The 24,679-nt window shown below is 46.9% G+C and overlaps 2 protein-coding genes across 4 annotated transcripts in view; one reads left to right on the top strand and one right to left on the bottom strand.

Annotated features, from left to right (window-relative positions):
- On the bottom strand, positions 1-4,390 carry Znf511 (zinc finger protein 511). Its single transcript, XM_032892351.1, has 6 exons — positions 4,164-4,390; positions 3,872-3,945; positions 3,343-3,544; positions 3,132-3,256; positions 1,042-1,161; positions 1-352 (listed from the first exon to the last, which is right to left on the bottom strand). Exons 1-6 carry the CDS (start codon positions 4,314-4,316, stop codon positions 274-276), a joined length of 753 nt encoding a protein of 250 aa, XP_032748242.1. The 5' UTR covers positions 4,317-4,390; the 3' UTR covers positions 1-273.
- Positions 4,318-24,679, top strand: part of Tubgcp2 (tubulin gamma complex associated protein 2) — a 25,612-nt gene continuing 5,250 nt past the window's right edge. Inside the window, exons 1-11 of one of the 3 annotated variants that reach the window (XM_032892348.1) lie at positions 4,318-4,423; positions 9,173-9,358; positions 10,590-10,718; positions 11,561-11,737; positions 12,784-12,943; positions 18,323-18,530; positions 18,787-18,986; positions 19,442-19,631; positions 20,274-20,419; positions 21,039-21,219; positions 21,492-21,672. In XM_032892348.1, the coding sequence (XP_032748239.1) occupies positions 9,209-9,358; positions 10,590-10,718; positions 11,561-11,737; positions 12,784-12,943; positions 18,323-18,530; positions 18,787-18,986; positions 19,442-19,631; positions 20,274-20,419; positions 21,039-21,219; positions 21,492-21,672 (1,722 nt within the window). In that variant the 5' untranslated portion in view covers positions 4,318-4,423; positions 9,173-9,208. Of the gene's footprint in view, positions 4,603-6,867; positions 6,889-9,172; positions 9,359-10,589; positions 10,719-11,560; positions 11,738-12,783; positions 12,944-18,322; positions 18,531-18,786; positions 18,987-19,441; positions 19,632-20,273; positions 20,420-21,038; positions 21,220-21,491; positions 21,673-24,679 lie in introns of those variants that run through there. The other 2 variants (XM_032892347.1, XM_032892349.1) reach the window with 2 other exon arrangements.

Genomic DNA, 24,679 nt, shown 5'->3' on the forward strand with positions numbered 1-24,679 from the left:
CATCAGTGAAAAAGAATTTATTACATGTGCTCATAGTGACATTCTTAGAGTAGGTACTGCAGAGCAGGTAAGTGGTCTCTCCACCTCCCTCCTTCAGTGTTTCTGGTTATTTCTGGAATCTGCAGATCCTGGGTTTCTTCACACTGGTTGTTTCAAGTGACCAGAGATGGAAATAAGGAGGTGGCAAGGGTCCAGCTCAGGGCATCGATCCAGAAGCAAGGCCCTGGCACACCCCTCCCTGAAAGTCTGTCTGGCTTTCCTAGCCTGGATCCATCAGTGGTGTTTGTTTTTTTTCTTGGTGCTTTTAAACCCTCTGGCTGCACCCTGGCCAAAACAGACAGTAGAAGGTATTCTGGAACAGAAAAGCAGTCATATTAAACAATGGCATTACTTTTGACAACATGCAGCCAAACTTACAACAGCAGCTTGTACTTCCTTCACATTTGTATTCTGGAATGTTCTCCTTGGGCTCTGTGGAACACTCAGGAAACAGGGTCTGCCCTCTTGGGTCCTAGGATCAGCTCCTGGTCTCAGACCTAATTCCTGTGGGATGGCTTCCTGGTACCACCATACATTTGCTTAGAAGAAATTAGCCAGCAAGGTCGGCTCCTGCTGGGGCTCCTGTGGCAATGGTTTCCTGTTAGCTACATTGCTGAAATCTAATCACTACAGGCAGGCAGGGTACTCACAGGCCAAGGTCCAAAAAACTGTGGGAAGATGGCGGCTGGAAGGCAACTGAGGGACATACATGTCCCAAAATAATAGTTGATATTAGCTCAATCTGAGAAAGACTATCTGGCAGGCAAGTGTGGGAGAAGGTCCGTCAGTTCCACCCAGCAGATGACAGTGTCATCGTGTGTGTGTGTGTGTGTGTGTGTGTGTGTGTGTGTGTGTGTCTACATGCTGGGCTCCAGGATCCAAAGCAAAGGGAGGGAAATTAGAACATTTAGGGTGTCACCTGCAATGAAGCACATCTTCCTGCCCAGTGTCGCCCACTTTCAAGCCTAGGGTCAGAGCCTATACAGGAAGATGTGCACAGACCTGTGACTGTAGGTCCTTCTGCAGGGAGGTGGGGCAGCAGGTTCCAAGCAGATCTCCATGGCATCGCTGTCATCTCTCAGGGCTCTGGCTGCTGTGTCTGCAGCAGCTGGCATGGCTGGGCTACAGAGAACAGAGAGTGAGCAACACTTCTACCCAGCTCCCAGTATGAAGCTTTCAAGGAAGACACCATTTTTTTCCCTGCAAAAATGTTGGGGTTTTGTTTGTTTGTTTGTTTGTTTTTGTTTTTTACTATTTTGGCACCATTTACTGTTAAAATGAAATGTTCAGGCTAATGGAAAGAGAAGAAGGCTCCATGGCAATGGTTGCGTGTTTATATAACTAAGTCTGATAACTTATAAATTTAAGTATAATGGTCCTCATCTCTCCCCCTTTCTAAGACAGCTGTGGCCAGGTACAGCAGTGTATGCCTTTAATCCTAGCACTAGGAAGGGAGAGACAGGTGCTCTCTTTGGGTTTTAAAGACTAGCTAGGTCTACAAAGTGAGTTCCAGCTGAGCCAGTGCTCTCACAGAGAGACATCTCCCTTACCCTTAACTCCCCCACCCCCCAAAAGGGTGAGAAACATGGTATGTAGACCAGGCTGGCCTCTAAACTGAGATTTGCCTTGTCTCTGCTTTCCAACTACTGAGATTAAAGGCATGTACCACCACACTCAGCCCTGACTAGGACTTTTCTTCAAGATTTTAAACATTTTTGTATTGATGTGCATGTGTGTGTGTGTGTGTGTGTGTGTGTGTGTGTGTGTGTGTGTGTGTGTTGCTTCTGGGTGCCACATGTGTGTATGCCTAGAGGTAAAAAGCACTGGATCACTCTTTTTGTTCTTCAATTCTCTGCTTTCATGCTCTCTTCCCCTTCCCCTTTCCCTCTACGTGCCCATGACTGGCCTCCTTTACTTATCCCCCCTTCTATTCTTCTTCTCTCAAAAAAAAAAAAAAAAAGCACTGGATCCCTTGGAGGGATCCAATTGAAATTACAAGCAGTTATGAGTCATCTGAGGCAGATATTGGAACCAAACTCTGCTCCTGAGTTATATCCCAGTGCCCAAATGTCTTTCCATGAGGGAGAGATTTACTAGAACTAACTAGATTACACAGATTCTTGCCACTACTACCAATGAGCTGATCCAGCTCTGTAGAAGTCAAAAAGACTTCGATTGAAGTCTGAATCGAAGACTCGGATTCTCAGGAAGCATTCCCACAATGCAATGGGCTTTGCAATTATTTTACATAGAAAGGTGCACTGTTTGAAGAAAATAGACTCCAATTCATGCAAACTTTATTTATTCTGTGTGTGTGCTTAGGTGTGTATACTGTGTATGGTGTATGTTTATATGAACAGGACAGAAGCCAACCTCAGGAGTCATTTTCTAGGAGCCATCTACCTTGTAGAGACGAGGTCTCTCACTGGAACCCAGAGCTCACAGATTAGGCTAAGCTAGCTGGCCTAACTCCAGAAACCTGTCTTCACTTCCATGCTGCTAGCACCACATGTGTACACCACACTTGACTCTTTTGCTAGGTGCTAGGGATTGAACCTCAAACTTATGCACTTCACAGAATGCGCTGTCTCCCCAACCCCAATCAATGCAATGACTAATGATTATGGGAGTTCATGGGAAGGGATCTTTTTTTTTTTAAAGGAAGCAAAAGAGCATTCCTCTCAAAGTTCTTCCAGGAATTCTTTTCCCCAGAGCAGTCTAAACAGTCATGCTAACAGACAGTTTTGTTGATAAGTTTATAAAAGTAAGTGGTGGAAAGGAAAAAAAACCCAAAAGTCCTAGGGAGAGACCACGGGAGACATGTGAAGAGCACACACACTTGAGACAGCCCCCATTGCCCTGCTGGTAGCATCAGAGGGGCATGAAAGACAACAGACCAGCCCAAGCACCTGCTAGCACCCCACCCTCTGCTCTCAGTTAGTGCCCTCCTGACTCCGTCAATGTATAACCCAAGCATACTAACTCACTGTCCTCAGCGTTTCAGCTACCTGTATATAAAAACTAAGCTTTGGCCACAGTGTCTGTTCCCAGGCTTAAGACTAGGGACAGTCACAACTGGGTCCCTCACGTACCCTCTGTTTGTCTTGGGCTTATCAAACCGGAAATCCGCAGGGTACAGGTGTAGCCTCACCATGTGATCCTTCCGGTCTTGGCTGGTCTTGAACTTCTCTGGGCAGCTTTCAACCAAGCACTGGTACTACAAAGAATAAGGTGTCACCTCCACTCTCATTCTGCCCTGAGCCCTGATCCCAGTCACAACTGCCCAGTGTAGTCAACACCCACCATGTCTTGCCTCTGGGCCAGGATCTGAAATAGAGAATCGTGCCATTCCAGGATGTGGACATCCAGCAAATGCCCAGAGGGGAAGGCGCGGTTGCAGAAGGAGCAGGTGTTTCCATGCATCATGTGGTAGTGGTGCTGGTAGTCTTCTATGGCGGCAAACACTTGGCAACAGCCAGCCACCTGACAGGTGAACTCGGGCACCCTGGGGAAGGAGGTGTGTCTCTTGGAAGAATGTCTCCTCCTCCCCCCAATTATCCCAAGATAGGAATTCCAGCAGGACTTCCTACACAGATTACAGCTGAGCCTGGAACAAGTACAGCGTTTCTTGTGCCACCCCGAACCTTTCTAATAGACTAGGGGAGGGAAGACCCAGACAAGCCGTGCTCATGTGCGGGCAGGGTGGTGCTAAGCGGATGCTACTTAGGTGTCATCTGGGAGGGGCAGGAGTTCCGGGGTGTAAGCGGACGAGAGAGGAGGAATCAGGATAGCACTAGCAAGCCGAGTAAGGCCTCGAAGCCAAGCTGCTCACATGGATTTTTCCGGCGTCTCGGACACTTGCGTGAGCATGTCCTGCAAGTACAGGTGCCGCTGCACATCCCCATCCTACAGAAGACACGCGCCAAGAGCCGTGGGTGGACTCGGGCCTCGAAGCCGCGCCCTACAACTTTGAGCCACGCCCCAACTCACAGAGATGCATCCAACCCCTTGGTCCTGTCCATAGGTCCCGCCCCACAAGCCCCGCCCACAGCGGCAGTCCTGCTCCTAGGCCCCGCCCCGTGGGGGGGGAGCTCAGGAGATCTTTCGCCCGGTTTCTCACGCACCTCGAAGAATTCGTGATCCCGCGGGAAGCGCACGGGACGCGGCGCATATCGGAAGGGTGCCTCCCCAGCCGCAGGGTTGCGCTCCACGGGCAGCGGTTCAGCTGCCCCGGGCTCCCCGGCCAGGCGGGAATATAGTGCAGGGGGAAGCAACATCACTACGGCTGCCGCAGCCCTTCGGCCACCGTCGGAGGGGTGGTGACGGACGTGACGTCTATTAACTTCCTGTGGCGACCCTGCGGGGCGGGACGCGACGCGCGGAGGTGAGTCAGGGCTGGGTCTATGTTGTGGCGGGAACCGGTCGGAGAAGGGCGGGGCTGGAGCCGGGCGCGGGATCGGGAACGCGAGCCAGGCTGGCCTGCAGCGGTGAAGAGCCTGATTCTCTTGGGCCTCTGCCGCCGGCGGTCCGGTCTACCAGCCTGGGCTTGTCCCCAGCTCCACGGTACGACAGCCTCTGACTGTTTCTGTCCTCTCCAGGCGTCCAGCTGGAGGGAGCGGTTTTGGGACGTTTGTCGTTAGTGTGACCCTTCTCTCATGACAGCCCCGCAGTGCTGACCTGCTGGTCTTCTGCATCTGCTGCAGGTGCTCAGGGTTCAGGGGTGAAGGAGTCGGGGCCCGCTGCAGTTGAGGCAGGTTGGGAAGAAACCCTAACCTAAATAGAAAGACGACCGAAATGTGCAGCAGACACTTCGGGGTGCTGTGACTTTGCTCCTCTCCCAAAATAGTTATAGAGCGGGGCCTCCCTGTACGAATGTAGCGGCAAGAAAGAAGAGACACTACTGTTTAACAGATACAAATGAAAACCTTTTGGGGCTATTCTCCCTTCTCTCTCAGCCCAGGCCTTGTTCAGTCTGTTTCTCTTGCTCTCTATTCTGTCTCTGGATATTTTCTCTCTTACAGTAAAACCCTCCTCTTAACAAGAGGGACCTGGGAAGGTAGGAGATGTGGGGGGAGGGGGGCAAGAGGGAGACGAAGAGGAGGAGAAGAAGAGAGGGAGGAAGGAAAAGGAAGGAAGAAAACCTTTTTGTTATTAAGCTCTGGAGATGAAAGTTTCTGATATATACCTAGACAGCTGTTTATGGGCTAGGGGTGATTGTCTCTCATTCCTCTGTCTCTGTAAAAGTGTTTGGATTCTTGACATTTTGCAAATTATAAATTTTTTTTTGACAGGCTATGTTTTAGTTAGGTGTTTTGTTTGGAGGCTTTTATTTTTTTTTTGAGATAGGATTCCACTGTGTAGCCCTGGAACTTGCTCTGTGGACCATACTGGCCTTGAACTAGAAGATCTATCTACCCGTCAGTGCATCCTAAATGCTGGGTATTAAAGGTTGAGCATTACCACCTCAGGCCAGGCTGCTTTCTCGCTCAGGAGTGGCCCACTCCACAGTGATCCAGACCCTCCCCTGTTAGTCATCAGCCAAAGAGATGCGCCCACAGGCTGTGTACAGGCTGATCTGATAGAGAGAGTTTCTCAGTTGAGATTCCATCCTTCCAGGTATGTCTACGTTTGTGTCAAATGTACAAAAACCGACCAGCACAGGTTGGTTTGTACTGTGATCCGGGAGCCTGTAATGGTTCTCAACCTTCCTAATGCCTCCACCCCTTTAATGCAGCTGTTCACCTTGTGCTGACCCCCAACCGTAAAACTAGTTCCTTGCCGCTGCTATGGAAACGGACTGTATTTGTTGTGTAAGATGTCAGACGTGTGATGCCTGTGAAAGAGTTGTGGGGTCCTGACCCACAGCTTGGGAACCTCTGCTCCAGAATCTCTCCCTTTTCACACCTCTCTGCCTCCATCCCAACTTTGTTTTAATCACTGGCCATTGACAATGTGCACCTGACTTGCTCATGACCGGTTATGCCAGACTTCCTACTCCAGAACATCTGTAGTGATTAGTAAAGATAGAAACCAAGGCGTGTCAGAAGGTCAAGCAGGCCGTTTTAGAGTCAATCAGACTTTGTTACAGTTGTGCCTTTCAACTGTAACTCTGTCTTCTTGTATGTAGGACAATTGTGTTGACATTGCTGTCCCTGTCCCTCGCCAGGAAATTGCTGAGTGTCTTTTCAGTTGTTGTGACAATTGAAAGTTTAGATATATCTCCTGGGACATATCTAAACACTTAAAGGAAGCTACTTAGAGATGAGTAGTTATCTGCAAATCATGAAGCTTGGCAGACTCCTTGGATTAATACATGGGAAAGAGAGAGTGATGTCTGAGGATTCACACATTTTTCTTGGATATGATTTTAAAACAAGTATGTGTGTAGGTGGTGTCTCCATGGAGTAGCTCTGCCCCGTGTCTGGTGGGCAGGGCTTGGTGTTGGTGGTTTACATCTTCTTCGCCATCAGCATGTTGCCTTCAAGCCTTGAGAAGGCTCATGGTTACTGCTGATTTGAATAGACCTTGGGGGTGGGGGAGAAATTGGGGTTTTGTGTTTGCTTGCCAGGTAGCTTAAAGTACCTCTTTTGGGACCTACCAATATATTTTTAAAAATAACTCTTGAACATTTTACTTATTTTTGTATGTCCGGGTGCTTTTCTCTGCATTTTTGTCTGCACACCAAGTGCATGCAGTGTCCGTGGAGACTAGAAGAGTATTGGATCCCCTGGGATTGGAGTTTATAGATGGTTTTGAGCTACTACTATGTGGGAGCTAGGAACTGAATCCAGGTCCTCTGTAAGAGCAGCCGCATGCTCTTAACTGCTGAGCCATGCGTCCAGCCCCAAGGTAACTGCCATTTAAGATACTGTCAGTGCCGAGGTTGTAAAACTAAATGATTTCCACATTACTTAGTGACTATGACCAGTTCCCAGAAAAGAGAGCAAGCATATATGAAGGCAGCATTTGTTTTGATTAATCTTCATAGCAACTCTGGGTAGCTCTGTTACTCCCTCTTTTCGGGAGAAACATGCAAGGGGCTAGCTAGCATTTTGCCTGGTGTTCACAGCTCATGGGTGACAGAATCATGTTCCTACTGTGTGAGACTCCATAGCCCACACTCTGCTGTTTTGTGCTCTTTATTGTGGATGCATCGAATGCCTCTTGATTTGAAAGTATTGTGCAGGGGATCTGACATTAACTTAGGCTTTGCATGTTGTTTTCATTCTTGGAGGCACCTGTTTTGACCATTGATGGAGGCTGATAAACTAAGAAACTGCTTTCCATTACATGGATTTACAGTGTGGAACTCTCAAGGTACGGTTCCAAGATGGTACCACTTGTACATTAGCATAGTGTGGGAGTGTGTGGGAGTCTCCTGTCCTTGGCACTATTTAACTCAGGGCTTGTCTCAATTAGAGATGTTAGCACAACAGTTCTTAACTTTGAGTTACAAAGTCTTGGAGAATTTACAAGAATGCTTAGAAAATTTGTTGATACCAATAGTAAAGCCTCATCTCCAGGCATAACTTCACTAATGTTTGTGGATTCCAAATTTAAAATCCCAATAGAGGTTTATTACCATGTTCCTATAACACCCATAATATTTAGTAAGCTCAATTTTGAATCTATAGCTAGTGTCTGTTTTCCTTAATGTTTTTTATTAGAACTTCTGGTACTGGCTGACTAGCTCAGCCATCAGTGGAAAAATAAAAGACCCCGTGTTGTCAGCTGTTAGCACCAGGATGTTGGTACATCTGTTTCCCACTAGGAAATTGTACACAGTGGTCAGCCACTTTCCACTGGGGTGGTGGGCTAGAAGTCACCATGACAGTCTTAACCAGTGGAACACTGGTTTGAAATTCTCATGCTGGGGTTGGGGATTTAGCTCAGCAGTAGAGCGCTTGCCTAGCGAGCACAAGGCCCTGGGTTCGGTCCCCAGCTCCGAAAAAAAGAAAAAAAAAAAAGAAAGAAATTCTCCTGCTGTCTTCTGCTGTTGCTCTGTGACATGAATACAGTTCTGTTTGATTTTTAGACAGGTTTTTGCTGTGTGTCCCAATCTGATCTTGACTGGGATCTTCCTGCCTTAGCCCCTGTCTTCATTAGGGTTTTACTGCTATGAACAGACACTATGACCAAGGAAAGTCTTATAAGGACAACATTAATTGGGGCTGGCTTACAGGTTCAGAGGTTTATTAGTCCATTATCATCAGGGCAGGAGCATGGCAATGTCCAGGCAGGTATGGTGCTGGAGGAGCTGAGAGTTCTACATCTTCATCTGAAGGCTGCTAGCAGAAGACTGGCTTCCAGGAAGCTAGGATGAGAGTCTTATAGCCCACACCCACAGTGACACACCTACTCCAACAGGGCCACACCTGCTAATAGTCACTCCCTGGGCCAAGCATATACAAACCATCATGGCCCCTCAATTTCTGGGGTTACAGGCTCAAGCTGTTTTAATCTTCACTATTTATGCTCAGTGTCTAGACCCTAGTATAACTGGACCTGGTCAGAGAATCAGTAAAAGCTGGAATATTTAGAAATCTTACCTACCTAAAATTTTTTTGTAGCCAGACTTGGACTAGAAAAGAAAACATTGAAGGTTTTAGAGTACAAAAAAGAAGGCCATACAAGTGTGTGGACGGAGATACCACCTAACAGTTTGTGGTTTAGGAACTGGGTATGGCCTTAGGAGTGGGAAGTTTTAATATGTCAGGACAAAGGCAGTAACCTTGGCCGGTGCAAGCTCCCTCAAGGGCATGATCATTGTGTCTGCCCAGCAAGGGCCAGAAAAGCTGAGATAAAATAGCAGATCTGCCCCTTGGTCGCCCATGGTAACATGACGATGGACTGAAGCAGGAGTGAGAACCAGGCTTGCGGGGTCCATTTCAGTGATTTACCTGGTATAACTGGCTCTTTAAGTGCTGATGTGAGCTGGGAAACAATTGGAAGCTCTGTGGACATGGGTACAGCACAGCGATCTCACCAGAATTTTGATAGCTCAACCTGCCAGGGAAGGGCAGAGGCTGGTGGTTGACATAATCTTGGCAACGGTCTTGTTGACAAAGGCTTGAATCAATCAAGAGACATTTTTTGGCTTTAATTTTATAAACAGCTTTCTTTCTGCCTTCAGGAAAACATTGGTATGTTGGTGTCTCAGAGCTAAACTATGAGTGAATTTCGGATTCACCATGATGTCAATGAGCTGCTCAGCCTGCTGCGTATCCATGGTGGGGACGGGGCTGAGGTCTACATTGACCTGCTGCAGAAGAACCGGACACCATATGTTACGACAACAGTGTCTGCCCACAGTGCCAAGGTGAGCACCTACTTCTGATACAGGACCATAGAGGCCTACAGGTGCAGGGCCATGGGTGCGGGTACTTATCCTAGGGCTGTGGGGATGGGAGTCTCTCCTGATAGCCCCAGCAAGGCTAATGCTGGGGCAGCAGCACTTGGTGTGTGCCTCCTTTGAACCTGGAATTTTCTGTGCTCTGCTAATCTTCTGGTTCCTGGCAATAAATAGCTCCTGTTCTTCACCCGATTATAGAGACGAATCATTGTATGTCCAGAGAGAGAGAGAGAGAGAGAGAGAGAGAGAGAGGAGAAACAGGTGGAGTAGCCTCAAACTTACACAGTCCTCCCCTCTTCCCTGTGAAGGAGACGTAGTATATGCAAAACTACTGGGTGAGAAAAGGGAGGCTACTCATTAATCACATTGGAATTTCAGGGGTTTGTTTTTTTTTTTTCTCCTTTCTTTCTTCCCTTTTCTCTGGTCTGAAGCACACTATGTAGATATGTAAACCAGGCTGGCTTTGAAATCACAAAGATCTGTCTCCTGAGTGCTGGGATTAAAGTTGTGCGCCACACCACACCTGACTCCAGTATTATTTCTTTCTTTATTTATTAATTCAAAATTATACATCTTTAACAAAAGATATCTTTGAATTTGAAATCTACTAAAAATATGACTGTTTTTGACCTAAAACCATAAATAAAACACTACTTTTTTGCAGCTCTTGCAGGGACTTGGTTCAGTTTCTAGCTCCTCTCATGGTGGCTCATAACCATCTGTAACTCTAGTTCTAGGGAATCTGATGCCCTTTTCTGGTCTCCGTGGGCACTGCATGCTTCAGTTATGTAAGAGTGTAGTGGCTCCAGTACAGCAGACGAATTGGGTAGAGCGTGGCTCAGGAAGTGCGCACTCAGTTTGTAGCCAGATCGGTAAGAATGGCTGAGTGGAACCCCTGAGTCGGTGCAGGCAGTAAGTCCGAGAGGCAGTGAGCTCAAGCTGTGAAAGGATGTGTGAGCTGGGAGGGGAGTTGTGAGTGCTCCTAGGCCTGTGGGCATATCACTGAGAAATTACAGATGAAGAGAGGCTCGCTTCGGTGGACCAAAGACATTAACTTGATGTTTATTTTAGAGATGTGATTACTTAACTCACCTAATTCAAATTTGGTTTATTTTTTTGTGTTTCATTTTCTTGAAGTTTTTTTTTTAGTATCTGATTTGTTACCATTATTAAATTACTTACACGCTTGTGATTTGAGGTCAAAATTGCAGAATTTTCTCGAACGCCTGAGGACTTTTTAAAGAAATATGATGAACTGAAATCTAAAAATACAAGGAATCTTGACCCACTGGTGTACCTGTTATCAAAACTCACAGAAGACAAAGAGGTAAGCGTCTGCCTCACCTACATCACCACACCTGCTTTGGGGACACTGAAAACACCCTCCAGTGTCTCCACTGAGTGCCTTGTCTTCTCAAGGAGCCTGGGGTACATTTACTTCTGCATGTCCTGCTCTGCTCTCATGATGGAGCTGTGCCTCATGAGGACAATGCTTGGAAGGCATGTGCTGGTGAATGTTAGCCTCTCCATACTGGAAGGGTACCGGAAAACTTACAGGGAAATAGTTGTGTTGGTTTATGGTTTCAGTCTGCTTTCTTTGGGGCTGGGACATCAGGAGTAGCTTAGTAGAGAGGTGACAGAGCTGCTACCCTCATGGCAACTGGAAAGAAATTCAGTTTGTGTTATTGATGAGTTAATTCATTGATAAAGTTAGAGCCTTCATTCCCCTCTCAATAGCATCACCAGCCGGGGACTGAGCCTTTAAGATGTGATTCTTTTGGAAAGGCATTTCATTTCTAAACCATAGATACAGTGACTCATAGTAAGCTTGACTCAGAATGGCATAGACCAGGAAACACGGGTGTAGACGCATGAGGCAGGCGCATCTGCATGTGTCCTGTGTCGGTGTGGAGCCAGTGAGCAGTCATTGAGGCCCACTCTCCATCAATGCAGGGGTGTACCAGCCACTGGGACAGAAAGGGAAGTGGTACTGCAGCCTGGGTGCTGTAGGCAGAGTGCAGAGGAGTTTGTTCACTCAGGGGGAATTAAGGCTTGACTATCAAAGAAGGCTGTGGGCGTTCCTTCCCCTGGTGTTTCGGTGACGTGACATGTGGTAGAACACTGAGCTTTGGTGGCGTGGTGTGAATGCATGGTTTTGTGTGTTTTCAGACACTTCAGTATTTGCAACAGAATGCAAAGGAAAGAGCTGAACTTGCAGCTAGTGCTGCAGCCAGCAGTGCCACCGGTTTCAGCATCCCTGTTGCAGCCTCTAAGATGTCCACACAGGAGCTAGAGGAACTGAGGAAGCAGCTTGGCAGTGTGGCTACAGGCTCCACACTGCAGCAGGTACCAGATCTACCATGGTCCACAGTTTGCTAGCTAAGCAGATATGTCTACTCTTAGTAAAAACTAATCTGACATAGTGAGGCTAAGGCTGGGTTGTGTTCTTCAGTCATAATTCTGACCTATCAGGGTAAACAGTGCAGTGAGGGCCTGGCCCAGTCCACATGCAGTGCATCTAAGCCAGCACACATCATGGTTCCCTACTGGAATTTGTGACCGTTTCCAACACGGTAGTACTTTTTAAATTACCAGATTATTTCCTCAAGGTTATCCCCTTCCCACCTTGACTTGCTGCTGCTTGGATTTATTCTGCTTCACGCTGGTCATTTTGTGAGTTTCAAGTCCTCTTAGAGCCACCATGTGCCTGCTTTTGAGACCCCCAGACCCCTTTCCACAGCACCAGCTTTGTGAAGTACCCCAGCCTCACCTCTGTGTACTGAGCACAGAGGACACAGCACAGTCTTTCAGGTATATCCCTGTGCCAGTTTCTCATTGCTTTCACACGGCGCCCCCTGTGTGACACGCAGGCCTGCAGAGCTAAGTTGCTACTTCCAAAGTAGCCAGTTTTTTCGACCTCTGGTTGTAAATCTCCCAGGAAGGGCAGTACTCTGTGCATGGCCTAGCATATAGCCTGTATGTAGCCTTTGTGGTTGGCCTTCTCCATAGGGTAAGGATTTATGTCAGTTGCTAATCCCTGTCTTATTCAGCTGCTAAAAAAAACCCGATTCAGGCTCTTTCTGCTTTGTGTCCTGATGTGAAACACTTTGTAACATGCAGATACTTTCCCATGGCCCCCATAGCTGATGCCCTGACACTTGTGGGTTCCTTATTGGGCAGAGACCTTGAGAGGGCCTGGCTCTCTTGTTCTTAGTTCCAGATGTTGTCATGGGTAGTTAGAACCATGTCTCCTCTTTAAAGAAGATTGAATGTCCTATGTCCTAAAACCATGGACTTTTTCTATGCCAAAGATGTGTTAATTTCCATAGATATCTTGGTTTTATTTGCACTTTAGTATATTTTGTTTTTGTTTTTAAAAATGCCGTTACTAGTCTCTGGAACTTACAAGAAAGATGCTTCGAGACAAACAGAACAAAAAAAATTCAGGCCAGCCCCTCCCAGTCTTCCCAGCATGGGTATATGAGAGACCAACACTGGCTGGAGATTTCCTGATTGGTTCGGGCTTGAGCTCAGACACAACTTTGCCTATAGGTATGTGATGAATTTCTGATGCCTAGGAGTTTCTCTGTTTGCTTGCATGTGCCTCAGCTGGCTGTGAAACCATGAGTGACACACTGAGGCCCGGAGAACTTGAAGTGCTTGTTCTTGCATTCCTCCTGCCAGAGCCTTAGGACAGTCGGAGCTGGCCTCTGGGCTGTGCACGGGTGTGCAGACACAAGGCCAGCAGGACACACTTTCCTGAAAAGTGATCTGTTATTGCCACATTCTACATCCAGCATTAGTGCTGTGCTCACAAAGTCTGAAAAGTTGTATCTGTTGAACAGCTCTGCTGTTTGAGAGCAGGTTCTTGGGATTCTAAGATGTGTGCATTGGCGTACCACAGACTACATGCAACCCGCAGAGTCTTCTCAGGTCAAAATATGAAAATTTGGATTGGCATAGCTTATGTGTGGTTTCCTGCCCGTTCAATGGCGGCCCCAGTTTAAGAGAATCCTAAAGTGGTGTGCCTTGCCACAGCTCATGAGTTCTATATGGTGTTAGTGCAGAGGTCTACTGTCACCTTTGGAAACACCTTATAGGGCTGTTAGACAAATTGAGTGTTTGCTTCTGTCCCCAAGCAGACATGATTCTGCTGCAAGTTCATGGGACGGTAGAGACGGCTGTCTTTCTGCTGTGGACTTGTTTGCAGTGTTGGCATTTACCTAGTTGTCACCTGGTAGAAGTTATTGTCCCCTTTCCTGTCTGCTCTCCTGTCTCTACACAGACTCCTGTGGTAAGCATAATCACCATCCTTGACAGAGCCTCAACCTTAGACCTTACTTTTCTGCATAGCGCGTGTCCCTCAGGGTTCCTTCCTATTGGATTTCACCATCTTCAGCCTCACTTAGCATCGTGAGTCATCATTTCTCCAGTTGTTCCAACTCTGCCCTTCCAACCACTCTTTCCAGCAAGCTCCCTGTCTTTTTCCATTGCCTCTGCTCCTTGGGATTAGTCCCAGATCTACCTCCTCCATCTCTGCTTTGAAGTGTCCAGGTAAACTTTATATCACCTAAGGCCATTCTGCCGCTGTACCTGCCACCTCCCCAATGGCTTACTGACACCTGTAGTTGTTGAATGTTGAAAGGCAGTGAGTGTGCCCAAGCAACCAGTCTTCCTTTCATTACCTTAATCCCAGTGACCATGGCTTCATGTGGGGGCATGGATCTTGACAACCTCATCTTTCTCCTCTTCCTGTAGTTCCCATACTTCCTGTAGGCATAGCTAGAGCCCACTTTCAATACAGGGCTGAGTCTCAGGTGAGCCTGTCCAGTGACAGCCCTAAATGCCCCCACCCTCAACAAAACCCTGACAGTTTGCCCAGGCTGGCTCTTCTGGCCCTTGAGCTCCATTTTCCACTTAGGCCCAGCATACCAGTCAGATAAGCCAGGTCCGCTACCTCAGGTATTTGCACATTGTATTCCCAACCCCTTCAGAGCGCAACTGAAGATCGGCAATAGTCACCCCTTCTTTGTCCTTCCTTGTCTGGTTCATTTTGTTTGTTTTTTTTTTTTTTTTCCCTATACAGGCATGCTGATATGGGGACAGGGCTAGCTAGCATCTACTATGCTCAGGTGTTGATTAGAAGTGCAGAGTATCTGCCAGACCCATGCTTGGCAGTGAGGAGCTACCAGTGGTCATTAGAGTAAGCAAGGTGATTCGCAGCATTCCAGTAATGATATAAATACTGAGGAGTGGAGAGTCCCTCTGTCTCACCATGGAGGACTTATGCTGCCCATGAACAGAGAGTGGTAGGCTCAGAAATAACCTATACAGAGGTCAGAGCTATTCTTAGAAGGTCCTGCCATTTAGGAAACACACAGAACAGCTGTCACAAACCATAGAGATTAGAATTGTGGTTTTGCCCATCAAGAGGAAAGCCAGTGGAGTAAAGTGAGAGCTGGAACTTGGAATTCAAAGGCATGGCTATAAGCTAGAGGTCTTGACCTGGGGCTGGCAGGCAGCCGCACATAGAGCTTTGCATGTGCCACTTCCGCCCTCTGCAGTGGTGGATATGCAAGGCCCACGAAGAGGTTTTATGAAGTGCAAAGTGCGTTGTGTGACACTTCTCCATGCTTTCAGGCCCAGGTTGTTCCCTGAATGACACCAGCACATGTCAGGCATGTGGGGACAGGAGGGAAAGCCATGCTGAGTGAGACAGGATGGCTGAGACAGAGCCACCTCAGTAGGTGAGCTGTGACCAACATCTTGTCCTGTTGATATAGAAGTAAGCATTTTCTTGACATTTGACATGTGGTGTCCTATTCATTTGTTTTGAGTTTTATATAGGGGCTCAGTATGTAGCCATGGTTGTCCTGGAAATCACTGTGTAGGCCATACTGCCCCAAGCCTCTCAGAGATCCACCTGCCTCTTCCTCCCAAGTGTTGGGATTGAAGTTGTATGCCACCATGCCTGGCCAGTGATGTCTTTTTAAAGGAAACTTTTCTTTTTTCTTTTTTTTATAAACTGTAAGAATGATCTTTTATCGAGGGGGAGGGTTCATTAATCTTTCTTGGCTGCCACCTTCCTCATGGCTGCCAACACGTTGCTCAGCTTCTCTTGCTTTCTCTTGGCATGGACTTGCATGCCTCCCCATTTCTTGCTGAACTTGAGTGCGCTCTTGTCTTTGGACACTTGAAGCAACTCCACGGCACACCACTTGTAGGGTGCGAAGCCACACACCTCCAAGATCATGTCCCACACAAACTTGGTGTGCTTGGTGAGGCGCCAGCTGTGTCTCGACTTGCCGACACTCTTCCTCACCTTGTGGCTCTTGTTGAGGCCCACGGCCATGGGGTAGTGCAGGGCCATGCCTGCTGCTCTCCAGTGGTGGCCTGGCTAAGAAGCAAGGGAACCTTTTTCATTGGAGAAGTACAGACTTACTCAGCTGTGGTGACAAATGCTGCACACTTAGGTTGGGTTAGCTTTCTCACCACTCTGACCTAATACCTGACATACATGACTTATGGGAGGAAAGATTATTTTGATCTCATGGTTTTGAATGTGGTCATTGGCTCTGTTGGGTCTGCTGAGACAGAATTTTGGCACGTAGAACATGTGGAAGGACCCTGTTTACCTTATGGTGAACAGGAAGCAGAGAGCAAGAGTAGGCTAAGGACCAGGTATAACCTTGAAAGCAGACCCACTACTACCCCACTTCATCTAACGATATCTTTTAAAGTTTCTAGGATCTCCCAAAATGGTGGTGCCAGGTGAGACCAAGTATTCATATAGGAAAACATTTCATATGCAAGTAATTTTGTTTCTTGTTAGCCCTCAGAGGTCCATGGCCATCTCATGATATAAAACACATCTAGTTCCTCTCCAAAGTAGCCAAATCTTAACGTTTCCACCATTTTTCAAAGTCCAGAGTGTCTCTGAAACTCAAAGAGTGAGCCTCTGTAAAACAAAAGTTACATAATTCTAAGGTACAATGACACAGAGTAAGCACTTCCATTCTATAGGACTCAGAGGAGAATAGCTGGGCAGGAGCCTAGGTGCTGGGGTCTGGCCGGTTCTTAAGACATCCACAGGGCCTCTTTCCTGTGGTTCAGATACAAAGCGGTTGGCTCTATTCTTCTAGTACCAAGGACTGAGCCTAGGGGCTCCTGAGTATCAGGCAGACATAATCTCCAACAGCTGGCTGCTGCTGCTTTTTGGTTTTGCCTTTGGTTTTTTATTTGTTTTATGGTAATGTTTTTCATACAATATATTTTGATCATGTTTTCTCTTCCCAAACTCCTTCCAGACCCTTTCACCTCCCTACCTATCCAACTTTATCTTTCTCTCATGTTTAAAACAAAATTCAAAGCAAACAATCAAAATACCAATAAGACAAATACATACATACATACATACATACATACATACATACATACATACATACAAAAACCCCACCAAAAAATTCTTGAAGCTAATTTTGTGTTGGCCAATAGTCCTAGGCATGGGGAGTGCCCTATGATTGATGAACCCAGTGACACTCCATTGGAGAAAACAGATTTCCCTACTCCAGCGAATATCAATTGCAAATTGCTTCTTGCTTAGGGTGGAACTTCATGCCTACTTCCCCTTCGGTGCTGGAACCATGTCTTGTCTGAACGTATGCAGGCCTTGTGCGTGCTGTCACGGCCTGAGTTCACACGCACGTGTCCGTCAGTCCTGCTGTGTCCTAGAGACACCGTTGAATTGCGTTCTTTTTAATGGTGCTGATCTCTAAGCCCCAGCCAGTTTTTCATGGGCTTTCCTAATCTATCTGAAATCCCTCAAATCTTCATGCTTTGCTCCTTTTCCCCCCATTCTCATTGTAAAACCCATATAAAAGGAACCTGGGATAGTCTTGTCATAGCTTGAATAATGAATGCTTCAAACTTGCCTCACCAAATTCAACTGATCTATTACATTTAGGCTCATACTCACAAATTTTCAGGGCACAAATAGTATAAAGAAAAGTTCTTTGCTAAAATGTGACCCAAGTGGCTTCCAGGCTTTGTTTCTATCTGAAGCCTCATAAGCCTGCAGTTCACTCTAATGGTATCTGATCATCTGAGCTTACAAGAATTGCCCATAGAGTTTGCTTAAATTCTAGGCTTCTTCAGCCTGTATTTCTAAATATTTATTTATGTATTTATGTATTTATTTATAAGTACACTGTCACTGTCTTCAGACACACCAGAAGAGAGATTTGGATCCATTACAGATGGTTGTGAGCCACCATGTGGTTGCTGGGAATTGAACTCAGGACCTCTGGAAGAGCAGTCGGTGCTCTTAACCACTGAGCCATCTCTCCAGCCCCAGCCTGTATTTCTAAACATTTCCACTTTCTTCCCACAAGTCAGTTCCTAAGAACCACTTGGTCAGGGTTAGTCATAGCAACAATGTAACTTATTGGTACCAACTTTCTGTATTTGTTACTTTTGCATAGCTGTGACTAGAGAACATCTTAAAAGTAGAAGGGGTTTTGTCAGGGCCCACAGTTTCAGATTTTAGCTAATATCCTTGGCTCCATTGATTCTGGGCCCTCATCATGATCAGAACATCAGCGCATCAAGAGAGTGTGGTGGAAAGGTTGTACCTTGTATAGACAGGAAGCAGATCAAGGAAAGAGCTGGGGATCTGTATCACCTTCCAAGGTATACCCCCAGTGTCCTACTTCCTATAGCCATGTCCTATGTCCTGAGCTTTCCAGAACCTACCAACTAGTGCCACCAACTGAGGAAAACACAGAATCTGTGCAACGTGTCATATTCAAATCATAAGAGGAAATCACTTCCGCTTTCCATTCTTGTGTGTACAAGAGGTCACGGAGGAGGTTGGTGAGGCTATAGCCCAATGGCATGGGAATCTTAGCATCTACTGTTGCCTGTGCCTTGCAGGTACATTGCCCTTGGCCTCCCAGGAGTCAGCAGTGGTGGAAGATCTGCTCTATGTGCTTGTGGGAGTGGATGGCAGGTACATCACTGCTCAGCCTTTGGCTGGGAGGCAGAACCGTACCTTCCTTGTGGATCCCAACCTGGACCTGTCCATCCGGGAGCTAGTAAACAGAATCCTCCCTGTGGCTGCCAGCTACTCTACTGTGACCAGGTGAGTCCCCAGTGTGACCAGCCACCTCCCTGATAAAGTTCTTTCCTGGCTTGTGATTCTCCCTTCTTCCTAAGACATTTTGAAGAGCCTATGAGTCACCAACCCCTATCTTGACTCTTAATACCACAGAGTCCCATTGGCTCTTAGTACTGGAGTGAGTAATTTGCTCCTTAGGTGAGAGGGGGACTTGGAGTAGCTCAACTTTTGTTTGGAAATTTAGCTCTCCCTCATAATGCCCGATGTATCTTTGCTGTAGGTTCATTGAGGAGAAGTCTTCATTTGAATATGGGCAGGTGAACCATGCCTTGGCTGCTGCCATGAGAACCCTGGTAAAGGAATACCTGATTCTCGTCACACAACTGGAACAGCTACACAGGCAGGGCCTCCTCTCGCTGCAGAAGCTCTGGTTCTACATTCAGCCAGCCATGCGTACCATCGACATCCTGGCCTCCCTTGGTGCGGACCTGCTGGCAGAGGGGCTGCAGGTGGAGGGCTCCCCAAGGCATGGCAGGGCCATTCTGTCTGGGGCTGGTCATTCATAACACTCTCTGGTGGCATGGTAGCAAGGCAAAGTTCTTGTCACATCTTGTTTTAGTGACCTATATAAGGAAGGCTCCAGTACATTTCCTTTTTCTTGTTTTTGAAACAAGGTCCTCTTATGTGTTCTAGACTAGTTAGCGAACTCAGTTGTGCAGTCCGCACTGGCCTCTTACTTGCAGTCACCTTGCTTCAGCCTCCCAAGTGCTGAGGTTTGGGCGTGTGCCACCGTGCTAGGCCTGGAGGCTTTTCTTGATCAGTCTTATTAGCAACTGTAGCCTTGGCATCGGAATATGGTACCTGGCTTGCTGGGGCTCCTATCCGCCAGGGGTGCTTAGACGTCTGGGTAGTGAGCCACCCCTTTCTGCCCACAGCCACCTCAGTGGATAAAGGCGAGTGTGTGGGCGGGTCGACGCTGAGCCTTCTCCATGATAGGAGCTTCAACTACACAGGGGACAGCCAGGCGCAGGAGCTGTGCCTCTATCTGACCAAGGCGGCCAGCGCACCTTACTTTGAGATCCTGGAGGAGTGGATCTACAGAGGCGTCATTCACGACCCATACAGGTAGGCTCTGCGGGTGCCGGACACCTTTCACTTGGACGCTCACAGTGCAGTAGGCTCTGAGAAGGGGTATGCCAGACACAAGTCCTCAACATCAACACAACGGCTGTGAGCTGAGGAGCGTGTGTCACTCACTCACTGCCTTGCAGCTTTATCTGTTGAATGAGGAACACTGGTATTAACTCTGGAGCCCACGTCCTTACTACTCCCACGTGGTTGAACAGTGTGTCACTTGAGCATGATGCCTTTGATTATGTAAAGCAAATGACCAGTTGATAGAGAACTGGGGATGAAGGAAGCCCAGGCCTTGCGTGTGCTCTACCGTAGGGTGGGCCTTGTGTTTCTTTATGGAGGGACCAAACAGGAGAATTTGGTGTGATGGGCCTAGTAGGGGACGCGGTTTCCTTCTGGCCACAGGTAAATGGTTCTTGAAGCTCTGTGGGAGGGTCTGATTCTGTTGTTGATAGACCTGTGTACCCAGGACAAGCCATGTGTCTGTCCTGTTGCCATAATGCAAGAGTAGGGAAGAAGCCACCCAGCTCTGCCAATTAGACTCCTGCTCCCAAGTAAGGCTAGAAGGATGCGACCACCCCGAGGTTGTCCAGACTTGTCCTGTAGTGGCCTGAAACACTGTGTGACTTCCAGTGAGTTCATGGTGGAGGAGCACGAGCTGCGGAAGGAGAAGATACAGGAGGACTACAATGACAAGTACTGGGACCAGCGCTACACTGTGCTGCCACAGCAGATCCCATCCTTCCTGCAGAAGGTAGCAGGCAAGATCCTCAGCACAGGTGACTATGCTTGGACCGCTCTCCAAGGAGGTCAATGGCCTCTTCATGCTGTGTCATGGGACCCGTGGGTCATCACAGCCTTCCAGGCCCTCTGCCCCTGAAGATGACTTAGCTGGGAATGGCCTACTACCCTGAGCTTCTAGCCACTGGTTGGCCCTAGTTCTCCATCACTTTATTCAGCCCCCTAATCAGGATGCTGTCTGCCTCAGACAAAGCCTTCTATCTTGGGTTTTACATCTAACTCCATATAGCAAAGAAAAGCCATGAGGAACCCACACCTTCCAGGCCAGCTACATCTTTTAGTTTTATTGCACAGGATAGGGGCTGATGTAGAGATTAGGCAAATCCTTGGGACCTTAACACAGTGCTCTTCTCTGAAAGCTGAACAGAATCAGAAAGGGCTAGGAGATTACTTAGCAATCTATCTCTCAAGGCTTTTCAAAAATCCTTCCTATAAAATACAGACCTGAAGAACTATTACACAATCTTTCCAGGAAACAAATTGTACCTCATGTCTGGCCTACTTCCCCATGTTTGATTGGCATCATAAAGGCCCAGGCCTGAGACTCAGCATGTATGGGGATACTGAGTCCACCTTCCTTTTTCTTTTTGTTCTCAGGAAAATACCTAAATGTGGTCAGAGAATGTGGTCATGATGTCACCTGTCCCGTAGCCAAAGAGATCATCTATACCCTCAAAGAGCGGGCATATGTGGAGCAGATTGAGAAAGCGTTCAATTATGCCAGCAAAGTGCTGCTGGACTTCCTCATGGAGGAGAAGGAGCTGGTGGCCCACCTGAGGTTGGACTTCACTTTGTATCCATGGGGCTGAAAGTAGAATGTTCCTCTTAGCAACTACATTTTTATCTCTATAAGGGCTCCCTGCAGCCCCAGTGTGAGGTGACAGGGTCTCAGTTCTCTAGTTCTCAGACCATGCAAGCCAACAGGTCTCTCAGCTCCTTGCTGTCAGTCCCTCTCCTTCCGTGTCTGAGCAGAGCAGCTCCATGTCTCAAACCTCTTCCTTGTATGTTGAAGGCAGAGGTCAGGTTATATGTTCAACAACCCTGGCACAGGTCCATCAAGCGCTACTTCCTGATGGACCAAGGGGACTTCTTTGTGCACTTCATGGACCTGACTGAGGAGGAGCTCAGGAAGCCAGTAGAAGACATTACACCCACACGCCTGGAGGCTCTGTTGGAGCTGGCCCTGAGAATGAGCACTGCCAACACTGACCCCTTCAAAGACGACCTCAAGGTGAGTGTGGTGTTTACCATCATGGCACCTTGCTTCTGCTACATTGGAGTGAACACATAGCAGGGCCCAGTGAGGGTGTCCTACCAGATGTTCTTCCTATTTCAGAGGACACTGGCTTGCAAGCATTTTGTTAAGAGATTTGTGTCTGGTCTCACAGGAGACACTGTAATTTTCCTGTGAGTTTGGTCCATGTCAGTGTCAAACCAGGCCAACCCCTCACGGAGTGTAGGTGGACGGATGCTCTTTCTTCCTCAGGTTTGGGGAGTGGTGTGAGTTATTCAGGGTCTGTCAGGGCTCTTTTCTCTGGGAGATACTGCATCAAGGCTTCATTTCATGCCGGTTGAGGTCTTCCATAACTTCTGCTTCCAGAGTTCATCCTGGCCACCAGTACGTTTCTGTTGCCATCAACAGGGTGTGTGTTTGCTGCCATGCAGTAAGAGCAGTTATGGTTTCTAAGGTTGCAGGAGAGCTCCACTTTCATCTCTGGGTCCCGTGGTTTGTCCTCTTTCCTCCCTCGTGGAACTGAGAGCTTGTCAGTCCCACTGATGTTCTTAGGAACTCATCTTGGTTTTAGTACTTCCTTCCTTTCTCTCTGTCTCTTCAGCTTGTTGTTTCTGTTAGCTTTGGGCCTACTTTCTGTTGGTAGTTTCTTGAATTTTGAAGTTAGGCTATTTTAGGATGCTTTATTTTCCCCTATTTCAAGAGGCTCTATGATTTCTTTAGTGATTTGTTTCCATTTAGTTGTAAATTTTCAGGATTTTCTTCTGTTGCTTAGGATTTTTTGTTTTTAATTTTTATTTTTTATGTGTGGATATTTTGCTTGCACACATACCTGTGCAACACATGTGTGCAGTGCCTGTGGAGGACAGAGGAAGGCATGGATCCCAGGACCTGGAGTTACAGACAGTTGTGGGCCACTGTGTGGGTGCTGGGAACTGAACCTGGGTTCTCTGGAAGAGCATATCTCCAGCTCTCTTACTTAGTTTTTTTGTTTTGTTTTTTTTTTTTAAAGATTTATTCATTTATTATATATGAGTACACTGTAGCTGTCTTCAGACACACCAGAAGAGGGCATCAGATCTCATTACAGATGGTTGTGAGCCACCATGTGGTTGCTGGGAATTGAACTCAGGACCTCTGGAAGAGCAGTCAGGGCTCTTAACCACTGAGCCATCTCTCCAGCTCTCTTACTTAGTTTTAACCTCACTATTTAATGTAAGTTTTATAACATCATGATGGTGCTGGGATTCTACATGGGTTCTCCCTCTCTCGGCAGGTCTTGGATGGTTCTCAGTGCTGTGCACACAGCTTCCATCTGTTACTGAGAGTGAGGCCGAGGCTCCACAGTTCCTGAGAATTTGGTTTTCCTTGCAATTCTGTTCTTCATGTATTTCTGGATCTCTTATTAAGTTCAGGAGTTATTGTGTAGGGTGCATTATTCCTAATGGCAGTCTGACCTGATCATCCAGGTGGACCACACAAGAGCCATCTCAGGTGCTGGCCGTGGGGCAAATGAGTCATGTCTGCTCACCTGATGTCCCCACCGTGCTACTTTGACAAGCAGGAGTAGAGGGTCTACACGTTCATGACTGTTAGCAAGTGGTGAGCGTTTGCTTTGCTCAGGAGCTGTTTGTGCTTTTCTTCCTTTATTCCTTATGCTTTACTTTTCTTGTCTTTATATTTTGTGTCTTTGTGGACATATATTTATGTCTTACAGGAACTCTTATAAAACTGGCATGTGGTTGGCTCTAACAAGTATTCAATTGTTAATGTAAACAGTATTGCTTGTCCATAATAATGACTTTCACGTATCTCACCAAGTATGCGTCACTTCACAGGTAAAATAAAAGATCTTCACTCGTAAGATGTATTCAGTTTCTCCTACGGTTCCTCATTCATAATAACAACAACAGAGACATTTAAAATGTTGCTTTAAGACCTGGAGAGATGGGTTAGTTGTTCAAAGTTATCTTGGGTTTCTATTGCTGTGATAAACACCATGACCAAAAGCAGCTTGGGATGGGTTTATTTCAGCTCACAGTTCCACACACAGTCCATCACTGAGGGCAGGAACTCAAACAGGTCAGGAGGCAGGAGCTGGTGAACAGGCCACAGAGGAATACTGCTCACTGCCTTGGACCTCATGACGTGCTCAGCCTGCTTTCTTATAAAATCTAAGACCATCAGCCCAAGGGTGTTATCACCCACTTTAGCTTGGGTAACTCCACATCAATCGCTAATTAAGAAAATGCACTGTAGACCTACCTGTAGGCAAGGTAAAGGCATTTTCTTGAGAGTCTCTTTTTCCAAATAGCTCTAGTTTGTATCAGTTTGACAAAACTAGCCAGTACAAAGAGTGTTTGCTGCTTTTGCAGAGGACCTGGGTTTGGTTCCCAGCTCCCAAATTGAGTAGCTTGTATCTTTAGTTCCCATATCTGATGCTCTCTTAACTCCACAGGCACCAGATGTACACATTTTACATATATACATGTACTCACAGATACACATAATATAAAAATAATTCTTTAAAAAGCAAGTTTCCGGGGTTGGGGATTTAGCTCAGTGGTAGAGCGCTTGGCCCTGAGTTCGGTCCCCAGCTCCGAAAAAAAAAAAAAGAAAAAAGAAAAGAAAAAAAAAAAAAAAAGCAAGTTTCCAGGCTGCAGAGATGACTCAGTGGTTAAGAACACTGACTGCTCTTCCAGAGGTCCTGAGTTCAAATCCCAGCAACCACATGGTGACACAATCATTTGTAATGAGAGCTGATGCCCTCTTCTGGTGTGTCTGAAGACAGGTACAGTGTACTTATATATAATTAATAAATATAAAAAAAAAAAGGCAAGGTTCCTTTATGTTCTCTTCCATTTTAATGGAAGGTGCTTTGATGTAATTTTTTTCCTGTGCGGTGCTGTGGGTAGAACCTAGAACCTTACACATGCCAGGCAAGTGCTCACCAGTGCACAGCATTCATCCCAAGCTAAGTTTTTCTTTTGGAGCAGGGTCTCTGCAT

This window comes from Rattus rattus, chromosome 2 (genome assembly GCF_011064425.1).
Source record: "Rattus rattus isolate New Zealand chromosome 2, Rrattus_CSIRO_v1, whole genome shotgun sequence".
Lineage (NCBI taxonomy): Eukaryota > Metazoa > Chordata > Mammalia > Rodentia > Muridae > Rattus > Rattus rattus.